The sequence below is a fragment of the Marmota marmota genome, unplaced genomic scaffold (genome assembly GCF_001458135.2).
Source record: "Marmota marmota marmota unplaced genomic scaffold, marMar, whole genome shotgun sequence".
Lineage (NCBI taxonomy): Eukaryota > Metazoa > Chordata > Mammalia > Rodentia > Sciuridae > Marmota > Marmota marmota.
In genome coordinates this window covers 1,507,349-1,519,709 of record NW_026000001.1, presented here as the reverse complement: position 1 = coordinate 1,519,709, position 12,361 = coordinate 1,507,349, and the positions used below count along the sequence as shown (strand labels likewise).

Genomic DNA, 12,361 nt, shown 5'->3' with positions numbered 1-12,361 from the left:
CCCACCCCCTGGAGTAGGAGGAGGCTGCTGCGGGCAGGACGCACGCCCCCAGGCCAGCTGGCAGCCAACTGCGTGGGCAGCACCAAACCAGACTCACCGTGGGCCCCACAGGCGTGGAGTGGCCACTGGCCGGGGGCGAGCGGCTCACTGTCACCAGGGCCATGGACTCAGGCCCGGGACACCTGGGCGAGCCCCAGGCACGACCCCCTCTCACAGCCTCACGGATAGTCCCTGCCCCGCAGGACCAGGAAGGAGAGACTGGAGCCACCAGGGCCTGGCACCTCCTCAGGGGCGGCCCTTAAAGGGCCAGACTCTAGTCCAGCTGGGCTTGCAGAGCCGGTACTGAGCCACCGCGGTTCCCTCCCCTCCGGTCTCCTCAGTGCGGCCCGCCTCGCCCCGCCCCATCCACGGTGGGGTGGGGCCGGAGGTGGGGCGCAGGTAGCATTGCCCCTACCTTAACTCACTCCTGCGTTGGGTGGTTCCTACCAGGAAGCGCTCCTGCCCCTGCCTGGGCCTGCCCCTACCCCTGCCTGGGTCCGGCCCCTGCCTGGGCCCGCCCCTGCCAGGGACCTCGGTGCTCCGCCCAGTTAGATCACCTGAGCCCTTTTAGGCCAAGTCCTAGGGAGGCAGGAGATGGGGATCAAGCACGGTGAGCCTTAAGTCGAGGAATTCCACCCCAATATCCCTTCTTTCTGCTTGGCCTTCACCCCATGGATTTTGGGAGGCGCAAGTTTGCAGAGAAATGCGGTTGGACTGTAGAAATCGCCCACGAAGCTCTAGGCAATTTGTCAGTTCGGACTTGGGGTCGAGTGGGGCAGAGTTAAGCCTGGTTTACAGCTGCAGAGGGAAGTGACTTGCTCAAAGTCACTCTGATGGCACTCGCTAGAGTCAGGGTAGGGAGTGAGGGCCATACGGTCTAGAGGCCCAGCCTTTCCTCTTTCCGCCCCCCCACCCCCAGAGTAGGGCCAGGTTTCAGGAAGACCAGGGCTGGATGAGAGGAGGAACCGGGTCTCCAGGTGGGGTAGGGCTCAGGGGAATCGTTCATGCAGCACCTGCTGGGTAAGGGCACTTGGCAGGTGTGTTAGCCCCTTGCAACTTCTCAGGAGATGGTCTTCTCAATTGACAGATGCAGAGATGGAGACTCAAAGACAAGCTAAGGGGGCCATGGTCCCCTTAATCAGGTCTAAGATCATCATCCGTGGTTGCTCTCAGAGCCCTCTGCACAGTGACCCCTTCCCCAGCTCCAGCCATTGAGTGCAGCAAACCTGTTGCTGACGGTTTATTTCCATCTTGGTTCCCACTGCCAGCCCACTCCTAGGGCTCCAGGCCCCCAGCTCAGCAGCAGTTTATAAATAAATAAACAAATTACAAAAGCAGGCGAGAGAGTCTTGGGACAGACCCCCTCCCAGGGCCAGATGGCTCAGTGCTCAGTGAGCGACAGCCGCAGGATCCGCTGTAAATCCTCCTCCTCCTGCTGCCCCCGCCGCTCCAGCTCCTCTTGCTCCCGCGAAGACAACTCCAGGGCCAGTCGAAGCTGCTCCTCAAAGCTTGGAGGGACAGGGGATGGGGGCGTCCTCTGAGGAGATCCAGGACCCCTGGACTCTGTGGACAGCCGCAGGCTTTCCTGGAGGGCCCTGCCAGGCCACGTGAGAGGGAGAGCAAACCAGTGAATGGGAAGGCTGGAGGGGGAGCCAAGGAGCTGGGTACATGGCTTCTGGGGACCAAGACCGCGTCAGGGAGAGAGCCAAGCAGGACCTGTCCCTCCTGTCCCTCATGCCACCTTTTGTTGCAGGCATCATTGCTGCTGGAGATGGCCTTAAAGAGGGAATGGGATCCTGAGACCGCATCTCCCTGCTACCCACCCCTGCCAGGGACTACCAGAGGCTCGGGCCAGGCAGGGCCTCACCGCTCCAGCTGAAGCTGCTCCTCATACACTGTGTTTTGGGGAGGAGGGTGAGTGCCAGGACGTGTGTTGGTCAGGGCTTCCCAAACAGTCACCTGCAGTGGCCGGGAGCCCAGAGTTGTCACCTCAGCCCTGTGGCTGCAGAGCCAGTGCCCACACCCCTGCCCAAGTCCCACCTGCTCGGCCTCTGTGCCTGCCTCAAGCAGGCTCTGCTGGATGGCAAACTGCAGCAGGTCATCATCTTCGTCTCGAAGGGGCTCGCTGCGCTCTGCGCCCAGCACACTGTATCCCTCGGGCACCTCAAACACGGTGGGGTCTACCTCACATGGGAAAGGGCTCCCTGGGCAGGTGGCAGAGGAGCCAACTCAGATGCTGGGGCTCAACAGCCAGAAAGCTGCAGCCTCCCTCTGCCCCCGCTGGTGCTACCTGAAGCGGCCACGGCAGTGCTGGGGGCGGGCACCCACACGGAGCCCAGGGGCTCATCACAGCCACATAGGTTGCTAAAGGTGATGCGGGCATTCAGCACGTGGAAGAGGGGAATCTCTGTAAGGAGACAGCCAGGCCTGAGCTGTCTGACCCCACATCCAGGGAGGTCCCCCTGCTGCACTGGGCCACCCCCTCACCAATCTTGACGGGGAAGCCAGGTGGGAGGCGCAGGGTGATGAAATCACGCAGCTTGGCAAAGTGAGCATTGCTGATGGCCATCAGGTCAATGATGGGCGTCACCTGGTCACCCAGGGAAAGGGGATGCTCCTCACTCAGCCACAATGTGGCCTTGAACCTGCCCAGCCAAACAAAGGACTTGGGTCAGGGACTCTCTGATGGCCCTTCCATGAGCCTAGGCCTCCTCCCTTCTCAGCTGTCCTGATGGCCTCCCCTGGAGCTGGTGTCCCCAGGTGCCTCCAGCCGGTCACTTGTGATGATTTTGTGCCCACTCATCTGGTCTAAGGCAAGCAGGGGCTTCTCATCCACAGCCCCATCCTCCTCCTCCACCCAGAACTGGTCAGCACCATATAGTTGGCTGTACTTTGTTCAAATCCCAGCTCCACCACTGGGTGGCTGAGAGGATCCACCTGAAGTGGCCAGAAGAGTGCTAGACCTCTGTAAGGGTATGTCCACTGTGACCATTTTCACCTGACCATCAGATCCTTGTGGGAAGCAGGCAAGTGTGACTTCTGATGTCACTGAGGGAGACACTGAGGGAGCAGAAGACACGTCCCAGGGACACAGCCTGAGGCTGCAGAGCTGTGGGTCCTTCCTACAAGGGCTGTTTCCACCTGCCATGCCCTGGCCCCAGCATGCTCAGTAAGTGGAATAAAATGCATACGTGGGCCATGGCACACATTCATTCATTCATCAAAGAAGTGTGACTACTTCTCTAGGCCAAAGCACCTGCCAAGTGCTCAGGACCACGGATAAGAAAGACATGGCTTCTGCCCTCGGGAGCAGAATCCAGGGAGAGCCCACCAAGTGAGAATATAATGGGCCCCAGGGGTTACAAGACTCTGCAAGGGCTCAGGCGGTCCAAGCGGCATCCTGGTCTCTAAAGGAAGTCCCCCGCTAGTCCCCAGACCTCACCTCTGTACTTTGCTGGACATCTCGATGGGGCGGCCGATGTTTCTGGACTCCAGACTGAAGCTGGGGTCAAAGTATTCGTCGGGGGAAATGGCTGTAGGGTTGGTAGGGCTGGCTGCCTGCTGCACAGGAGCCTGGGGGGCCCCAGGACCGGACCTTAGGCCTCAGGATGAAGAGATGTGCCCTGCCCACCCGGGCTCAGGCAGGCCCCACGCCCCCCAGCCCCGCTCACCCCGCTGTGGGAGGAGTGCTGCTGGGCCATCCCCAGGAAGGACTGGAACGGAGTCTTCCCCCCTGAGGAGAAGGGGGGCAGCCCATGAGGGGACTCTGGGCCACCTGTACTGCCCCACCCTCCCTCCACCTGAGAGTTCCTGCTGGGTGGGAGAGGGAGCAGTTGAGAATGGGTTGGCTTGTCCCCGGGCACTCTTGGCCCTGACCCCAGACCAGCATATGACTGGGCAGTGGGCAGGCGCACCTGGGTTTACCTTTGCTCCTCGACTTGTCCTGATCAGATAGGTGCTCCGTGCGTGTGCGTGTCACCAGCTCCACATTGGTGGCACTGTACACCTGGGGGGCAGGGGGGACATGGGCAGCTGGGGATCAGGCCCTGTTCCCTACACTCAGCACCAGCACAGGACCAGAGGGGACAAGACATGAGATCTTGCTCCCCACAATGGAGATGGCAGGGTCTGAACCCCAGGAGTCACCAATGAGAAGAGGTAGCCCAAGGGCCAAGAAGAAAATTCTCCCCATTTGATCTCAGAGCTCTGGGTGGGCTCAGCACAGGCCAGGTCCTCAGGACCCTGGGCCCCAGCGACTGCCCTTGGCCTCATGGGCTTCCAGAGCCAGGGCTACTCCAGCTCTCCTTCCACACTGGGGTTGGGTGTGGAGAAGCTGAGCCTCTGGGCTTCATCTCTGACCCCCAGTCCCCACCACTGGCCTCTCCTGCCTTGGCCTCGTAGCCGCTGACAGTTTCCATCTTCTCAGACCGCCATCCCCAGATACCACATTTGTTCCTGCAACAGACCAGACAGAAGTTTTTGAGAACCTGCACCCCACTGCACCTGGCCAGAGCCCCACCTGGCTGCCCAACACCCAGGGTCCCTCCCACTGTGCAACACGAAGGGCCCTTGAAGAGGGTGCCTGTACAGCTGGGGACATTTGAACAAGGATTGGGGACTAGAAGATAACTGAGGGATTATCAACTTCATTAGATTTGATAATGGTGTCAGAACCATGTTAAAAACCATATCCTAATCTGTTAAAAGTCATGTGCAGAAGCATTTACTGTTAAGAAGATATGATACCAAATTAAAAATAAGTAAAATAACAACAACAAAGGAGATATGATACCTGGGATGTGCTTTAAAATGTTCCAGGAAAAAGAAAAGAAAAAAGTAAGGAAGGATAGATTCAGTAAGACTGGTGAAATGTTGCTGGGTGCAGCGACACATGCCTGTAATCCCAGCAATTTAGGAGGCTGAGGCAGGAGGATCACAAGTTCAAGGCCAAACTGGGAAACTTAGCAATGACCCTGTCTCAGAATAAAAAGTTTTAAAAAGCTGATGATGTAACTCTGTGATAGAAAGCCTCTGGGTTCAATTCCCAGTACCAGAAGAGAAAAAAAAAAAAAGGTAAAATGTTGAAGCCGGGTGATGATGAGTAAGAACATCATCTCTTCTTTTGTTGTTTGACATTTTTGTTCTTTTCTTTTTTTTGTTTTTTGGTGGTACTGGTCATTGCTGAACCCAGGTCCCGGCACAGGCCAGGCAAGTGCTCAACCTCTGCGTTGCACCCCCAGCCCACATCTTGAAATTTTCTGAAAAATCAAAAATAAAAGTATGTCTGATTCAACAATAATAGTTGGAGACTTTGGTACCCCATTTTCAATAATGAACAGAACAAGTAGGCAAAAGATCAACAAAGAAACAGAAAATATGAATATTATAAACTAACTGGACTATATAGGTATTCTAAAAACACTCCACCCAACAACGAAAGAACAAGAATCTTAAGTGCACCTGAGGTGGCATTTTTCAGGATAGACCATAGGCTAGGCCTCAGTAAACCCTGCCTCTCATCAGCCACCCGATTGCTCCTCACCTCCTTCAGGTCATTATGCAAAGTCCCCTCTGCTGTGAAGCCTTCCTGGGCAGTGGCAGTTAAGATCCTCCTGTGCTTATGCTCCTTCCCAATTAATTTTTTTTCTCCTCACTAGTTATACTATCACACAGTATGCTTTATTTATCTTGTTCACTTGTCTATCTCCGCTAGGGAAGGGCTTTTTGTCTGTTGTATCATTTTATCTCCAGCATTTCAAAAGGTCCCTGGAATGGAATAGGTGCTCAATGGTCAGTTGTTGAATGAATGAACAGTTTCCAAATGTGTTTAAAAAAAGGAAGAAAGAAACCTTGATAAAACTGAAATGATAGGAGATGTACAAAGTATGTTTTTCCAACCATAATGGAATTAAATTAGAAATACTGATTTCTAATTTGAAATATTTATTTCAAACAGAAAGAAAAGTAGAAACTCGCAAATCTGTGGAAAGTAAACAACACACTCCTAAAACACCAATGTCTCAAAGAATAAATTAAAAACATTAAAAAATACTTTAAGATTAATGGGAATGAAGACACAACATACCAAAACTTATGAAATATAGCTAAAATTATGTTTAGAGGGAAATTTATAGCTGTAAATTTATATTAGGAAAGGAGAGGGGCTGGGATTGTGTCTCAGCCGTAGAGCACTCGCCTAGCACGGGCGGGACCTGGGTTTGATCTTCAGCACCACATAAAAAAGAAAATAAAGGCATTGTGTTGTGTCCATCTACACCTAAAAAATAAATATTAAAATAAAAATAAAAATAAATAAAAAAGAAAGGAGGGGGCTGGCTTTTGGGGGTGGGGTTGTGGCTCAGTGGTAGAGCACTTGCCTAGCATGTGTGAGGCACTGGGTTCGATTCTCAGCACCACATATAAATAAATAAAGGTCCATCAACAACTAATACAATATTTAAATAAAAAAGAAAATTATTTTTTTAAAAAAGAATATGATGGAATAACTTTACTCCAACAAATTTGATAATTTAGATGAAATGAAAAAATTCCCAGGGCTGGGGATGTGGCTCAAGTGGTAGCGCGCTCGCCTGGCATGCGTGGGGCCCGGGTTCGATCCTCAGCACCACATACAAACAAAGATGTTGTGTCTGCCGAAAACTAGAAAATAAATATTTAAAAAATTCTCTCTCTCTCTCTCTCTCTCTCTCTCCCTCTCTCTCTTTAAAAAAAAAAAAGAAAAAATTCCCAGTGAGGCCCAAATGACTGAAACTAATTTAAGAAGAAATAGATAATTTGAATAGATCTATAACAAGTGAAGAAATTGACTGACAATAATAATAATTTAAAAAACTACCCACAGGGCTGTGGTTGTGGCTCAGTGGTAGAGCGCTTGCCTAGCACGTGTGAGGCACTGGGTTCCATCCTCAGCACCACATAAAAATAAAATAAAGATATTGTATCCACCTAAAACTAAAAAAATAAATATTTGAGAAAAACACAACAACAGCAACAACAAAAACTACCCACAAAGAAAAGCCCAGGCTCAGGTGGCTTCACCACTGAATTCTAACAATAATTTAAAGAAGAATTAAGGACAATTATTCACAAACTTGTCCAAAAAAAATGGATGAAGAGGTGACACTTCCCAACTCATTCTATGAGGCATCACCCAGATGCCAAAACCAGACAGATATCATAAGAAAACTACAGGCTGGGGTGTAGCTCAGTAGTAGAGCATTTACCTAGAAGAAGGGAAAGAAAGGAAACTACAGACCAATATTGTTTATGAATATGGATGTGAAATCCTCAACAAAATATCAGGCAACAAAGTTCTACAAGATATGTAAAAAATTATGAGCCAGGTGCAATGGCACACGTGGGTAATCACAGCAACTCGGGAGGCTGAGGCAGGAGGATTGCAAGTTTGAGGCCAGGCTCTGCCTTTTAGGGAGAACTTGTCTCAAAATAAAATAAAAAATAAAAAGGGCTGGAGATAAAGCTCAACAGTAAAGTGACCTGAATTCTCCAGCATGCAAGCGCGCGCGCACGCACACACACACACACACAAAAAAAAAATAATAATAATAATAATTGACTCAAAAAATGGTTCAAAGATCTAGTTGTGCTGGGCTCATTGATGCACGCCTGTACCCAATGGCTCTGGAGGCTGAGACAGGAGGATTGCTAGTTCAAAGCCAGCCTCAACAAAAGCGAGGTGCTAAGCAACTCAGTGAGACCCTGCCTCTAAATAAAATACAAAACAGGGCAACAGGGCTGGGGATAAAACCAGGAGAAATTAAAACATACGTCCCCAAAGAACTTGTATTTAAACATTTATGGCAGCCTCATTCATAATGGCCAATCCCTGGTACCCACTCAAAAAAAAAAAGGTATTTGGAAGAAAACGGAAAAATTTCCATGACCTTACATTTAAAATGATATATTTATTATTAGATAAGACACCAAAAGAATGACCAATGGAAGAAAATAAACTGTCCATCATCAAAATTAAAAACTTTGTGCTGCGGGGCTGGGGATGTGGCTCAAGCGGTAGCGCGCTCGCCTGGCATGCGTGCGGCCTGGGTTCGATCCTCAGCACCACATACAAACAAAGATGTTGTGTCCGCTGAAAACTAAAAAAAAAATAAAACATTAAAAAATTCTCTTTCTCTCTCTCTCTCTTAAAAAAAAATGCTGTAAAGGATCTGAACAGCCATTTCTCCAGAGAAGACACAAAAACAACCAAAAATCACAGTAGAGGCTGGGTTGTGGCTCAGTGGCAGAGCGTTTGCCTGGCATGTGTGAAGCACTGGGTTCGATTCTCAGCATCACATAAAAAATAAATAAAATAAAGGAATTGTGTCCATCTATAACTAATAAAAATATTTAAAAAAAATAAAGGTTCATCAGCACCTAAAAAAAATTATTTTCAAAAAGCACAGTAAAAGCTGCTCCATGGCATTAGTCATTAGGGAAATGCAAATCCCAACCACATGAGAGACTATTTCACATCCAGTAAGATGGCTGTGATCCAACAAACAAACAAACAAGCCAAAGGCATGGACAATCCTGAGTGTTGGTGAGAGATCGGAACCCTGGGTACTGCCGGGAGAAATGCCAAATGGTACGGCCCTTCAGCAACCAGTTCCTTCAACAGTTAAATATGGAGATACCACACAACCCAGCAGTTCTACCCCAAAACATAAAACCAGGAGAAATTAAAACATACCTCTCCAAAGAACTTATATAAAAACATTTATGGCAGCCTCATTCATAATGGCCAAGAGGTGGAAACACAGTGTCTATCAATGGACAAATGAACAAACAAATGTGACACCACCTCACAGTGGCTTGGTCAGACAAGGAATGAAGCAGCAGCGAGCTGGGAGCTGAAAACAGTGCACCAGTAAAAGAAGCCTACACACAAAAGACCACGCATTTTTAAATCCCACCATATCAAGGTCCAAAATAGGGAAATCTCCAGGTCAGAAATTAAAATAAGTAGATGCTTAGGGCTGGGGGAGGAGCGGGGGAATGGGGAGGGCAGTGATAGCTAAGAGGTTTCTTCTTGAGGGAAAAAAAGTTCTAAAATTGACTGTAGTGATGGTACATATCCAGAAATATACCAAATCCAGGGACTTGTGCACATTAAATGGGTGAGCTCTATGCTCTATGAAAATTATCTCAATAAAGCTACTTGAATGAAAACAGTGTTTCCAAAGTCTGTTACTAGAACTGGAGGCATGTGTTTTCAGAAAAATAACTTTTTATTTGTTTCTTTGTTTAGGCACTGGGGATTGAACCCAGGGGTGCTCTACCACTGAGCTATACCCCCAGCCCCATTTTAGATTTTATTTTGAGACAGGGCTTTGCTGGGTTTCCCTGGATAGCCTCAAACTTGCCATCCTCCTGCATCAGCCTCCCAAGTTACTGGGATTACAGGCTTGTGCCACCATGCCCAGTGGGAAATAACACTCTTGCCCACGTATAGGTTCCTTGGCTACCTGGAGGACTCTGCCCCAGACATGGCAGCACCAATGAAAAGCCATGAGGAGCCCCCGCTGGTGCAAATGGCTGTCTCCACTGCCTAAATCCTTGTTTTTATGGAAAATATGTAAGGTCAGAAGTCGAGGAACTGAGGACATCGTGATCTAGTCCCTCTCACCCCTGGAAGACGGCTATCGCTATAAATGGCAGCGGGGACTCTGAGCCCACCATGGGAGGCCACCACCACAGGCTGAATGACATACTGGGCCGTGGCCACCCCTTTACCTGAGCAGCCTCTAGAGGTGGCTCAGCCCCCCAGAGTCCTCAGCAGGAGGGACCTCCAGATAGCCCTGCCCTCACTAATGGTGGCTCTTGCTACCTCTCCCCATCCCACCCACGGTGTGCCAGGCCCCAACGGACCTCTCAAAGGCCACATTGCGAGTGTCCAGGTGGGTGGAGACGATAGGGGAGGTGAGGCGACTGGCCACATGTTCCTCGCTGGGCCGCATGGTGGCCAGCAGTGCTTCGGGCTCATGCAGAGCAAGCCCTAGCGTCTCTGTGTGCACCACCTGCCGGTCATGGTCCACTTCCATCACCAGGGCTCCTGCCTCTGCCAGCCACAGGGTGTAGGGAGGAGGACAGATTAGTGCCAGGCCCCACCAGCAGGCTGCCCTCAGCCACCTGCTGCTAAGTAGGTACAGCCCCAACCCTGGATCCACTCCAACCCCCAACCTCAGTTTCCACATCTGGAGAGTGCAGAAAAAGAAGAGTATTGTCCTCAGAAGCCACGGAGAATCCAAGAGTGCCAGTGTGCCTCGTGTCTGCAACAAGTGTCCCAGAGCTCACCCTGGCCCTTGAAGATGAAGCTTCTCCGGCCACGCTGCCAGGTCATGTGCTCAAACCCCAGGAGACTGGTGTCCACCCGGAGGCTCTCACCCCGCTTCCACACTCGGTACACATCACTCGGGCACATCTTGGACACAAGGGGCACTGCAGGGAAAGCCAAAGTCACTAGGGATCTCCCCCAAAGTCCACTCCAGGTCTCTGGCCACCAAGTGATCCTCACTCACCCCAACTGGTAAACTCCCACTTCATCTCCACGTAGAAATCGGGGGCCTGAGAAAGACCAGAGATGCCCGTGAGGCTCATGCACCTGCCTGGTGCTGGGGGTCAGCAGGTCTGGGGAATCCTTGTCCAACACCGCTCTGGGGGACCCCAGCAAGTCTTGATGCACTGCCATGGCCCAGCTAAGCCCCATCCCAACCCCGACCAGGAGGGGCTGGGCCAAGCAGGGTCTGGTCTAGGCCTAAGGAAGCTATAAGAATCTGGAGGCCTTGTCTGGTCTTGAGCTGGTCACAAGCCCACTGGGGTCCTTTGCTGCCTCTGTGTCTGAGAGGCCCTGCCTGTCAAGGGAGCCCACTGACTCCTCCATGACTGTTCCTGGAGCAGCGGGGGAGGGAGGCATGAGGTAGTTGGACCTTCGCTTACAGAAGGGCAGACAGAACCAGGCATTCCAGGCACAGGCATCTCTAGGAAGTCAACCTCCTTTTAGGAAATCTGCACTCTCCAGGATGCCCAAAGTCTAAAGCTCCACAGAGATTTCTGGCACCAGAGGCCCCTTCATGCCAATGAAGGCTCCTTTCAAAGGGTCCAGTCTCACCCCTGGGGCCTGGGATCCTCTCCTTTGTACATGACCCTGGGCTGGGGTCAAGACAGTGGTGGGGAAGCATGATGCATGGGCTGAATGCTCTTCCAAGGTCAGTCCTGGCCGGGGGGTGGCGGAGCCGGGGTGGCAACCCCCTTGCTGGTTATATCCTGTGCCCTGCCATACCTGGCGGAGTTTGTTGAGCAACTCTGGAATGCCAGCTAGCCTCTGCGTGGCCCTCTGAAAGTCGCGATACTGGAGCACCAGCTGCACCATCTCTGGGTCTCCAGTGCTGACCGCCTCCTGCAGGACTGGGGACATGTGGCTGCTGAGGGAAGCCTCCCCAGTGGTCCCCGGCCTGGCCACTCACTCCACCTACAAACCATCCTGCCAGTCTCAAGGGGAGCCCCTCTGCCCTCTGCAGTACCTGCCCAGCCCTGACGGCTCTCTTTGCCCACATTGGCATTGTGTCGAAGGAGGACTCTCACAGACTCCAGGTTCCCCAGGGACACAGCCAGTTCCAGGGGGGTCCGACCTCGGGGGTCCTCCTGTTCAATGTCGTGCTGAGGGAGATGGGACACTCAGCACAGGCAAGAGAGGAGAGGCCAAGGCAAGGAGGTTATGGGGTTGAACGCGGAATACAATCACTGTGGGAAACCAGGAGGAAGCCAGGCCAGGGAGATGGCAGAAAGTGGCCTGTGTATCCTGGCAGGGGACGGGAGGGGACGGCTGGGAAGGAATTGGCCACCCCCCCTGCCCGATGCCAACAGGCAGAGCTTGGGGGCCTGGTGGTGGGGTCTGGTTAGGCAAAGGTGAGCGTGAGGAATGTGGAGTTTGGTCCAGCCAGGGCACCAGGAATGGGATCTTGTTTTCAGCCTGGCTCAAGGGTGACGCGGGTGAGTTCGGGGAATTGATGCAGTGTGAGGGGGTTGAGCGTGGATGGAGGCCCGGTGCGGGGAGACTGGGCCAGAGTGCTCCGGCGCGAGGGCAGGTGACTGGGCTTCGGATCAGGTTGGGGCTTAGGGAGCCGGGATGCAGACGCGGAGCTGAGCAGGGGCGGACGGCACCCAGGATGGAGACTGCTGCCCTGGGAAGGGGCCCGGCGTGGCCTCACCTGGCGACTGTGCAGCGCGGCCTCCAGTTCGCGGTGCCGGTTTGCCCAGACGAGCCGGTGCAGCGGGAAGGTGG

General features: G+C 52.2%; 2 protein-coding genes across 3 annotated transcripts in view; both read right to left on the bottom strand.

Annotated features, from left to right (window-relative positions):
- The window catches only part of Ssh3 (slingshot protein phosphatase 3), a 7,912-nt gene extending 7,578 nt beyond the window's left edge, over window positions 1-334 (bottom strand). For both annotated transcript variants that reach the window (XM_015503207.2, XM_015503208.2), the window contains exon 1: window positions 98-334. In XM_015503207.2, the coding sequence (XP_015358693.1) occupies window positions 98-163 (66 nt within the window). In that variant the 5' untranslated portion in view covers window positions 164-334. The remainder of the gene's footprint in view (window positions 1-97) is intronic.
- A 932-nt stretch (window positions 335-1,266) lies between these two features.
- On the bottom strand, window positions 1,267-12,361 carry Ankrd13d (ankyrin repeat domain 13D). The gene is made up of 15 exons (XM_015503047.2): window positions 12,288-12,361; window positions 11,601-11,736; window positions 11,360-11,484; window positions 10,599-10,644; window positions 10,375-10,518; window positions 9,949-10,138; window positions 4,428-4,494; window positions 3,964-4,045; window positions 3,711-3,772; window positions 3,482-3,612; window positions 2,527-2,684; window positions 2,330-2,446; window positions 2,080-2,243; window positions 1,907-1,998; window positions 1,267-1,634 (listed from the first exon to the last, which is right to left on the bottom strand). Exons 3-15 carry the CDS (start codon window positions 11,447-11,449, stop codon window positions 1,421-1,423), a joined length of 1,557 nt encoding a protein of 518 aa, XP_015358533.2. The 5' UTR covers window positions 11,450-11,484; window positions 11,601-11,736; window positions 12,288-12,361; the 3' UTR covers window positions 1,267-1,420.

Bases quoted from the DNA above. Each gene is read 5' to 3' on its own strand.
- Ankrd13d (XM_015503047.2), bottom strand. From the start codon at position 11,449: ATGGTGCAGCTGGTGCTCCAGTATCGCGACTTTCAGAGGGCCACGCAG. The intron at 3,773-3,963 runs GTAAACCCAGGT...CCTTCTCCTCAG, and splicing joins GGACAAGTCGAGGAGCAAAG to GGGGGAAGACTCCGTTCCAG. The intron at 2,244-2,329 runs GTAGCACCAGCG...CCACCTGCCCAG, and splicing joins CACTGCCGTGGCCGCTTCAG to GGAGCCCTTTCCCATGTGAG.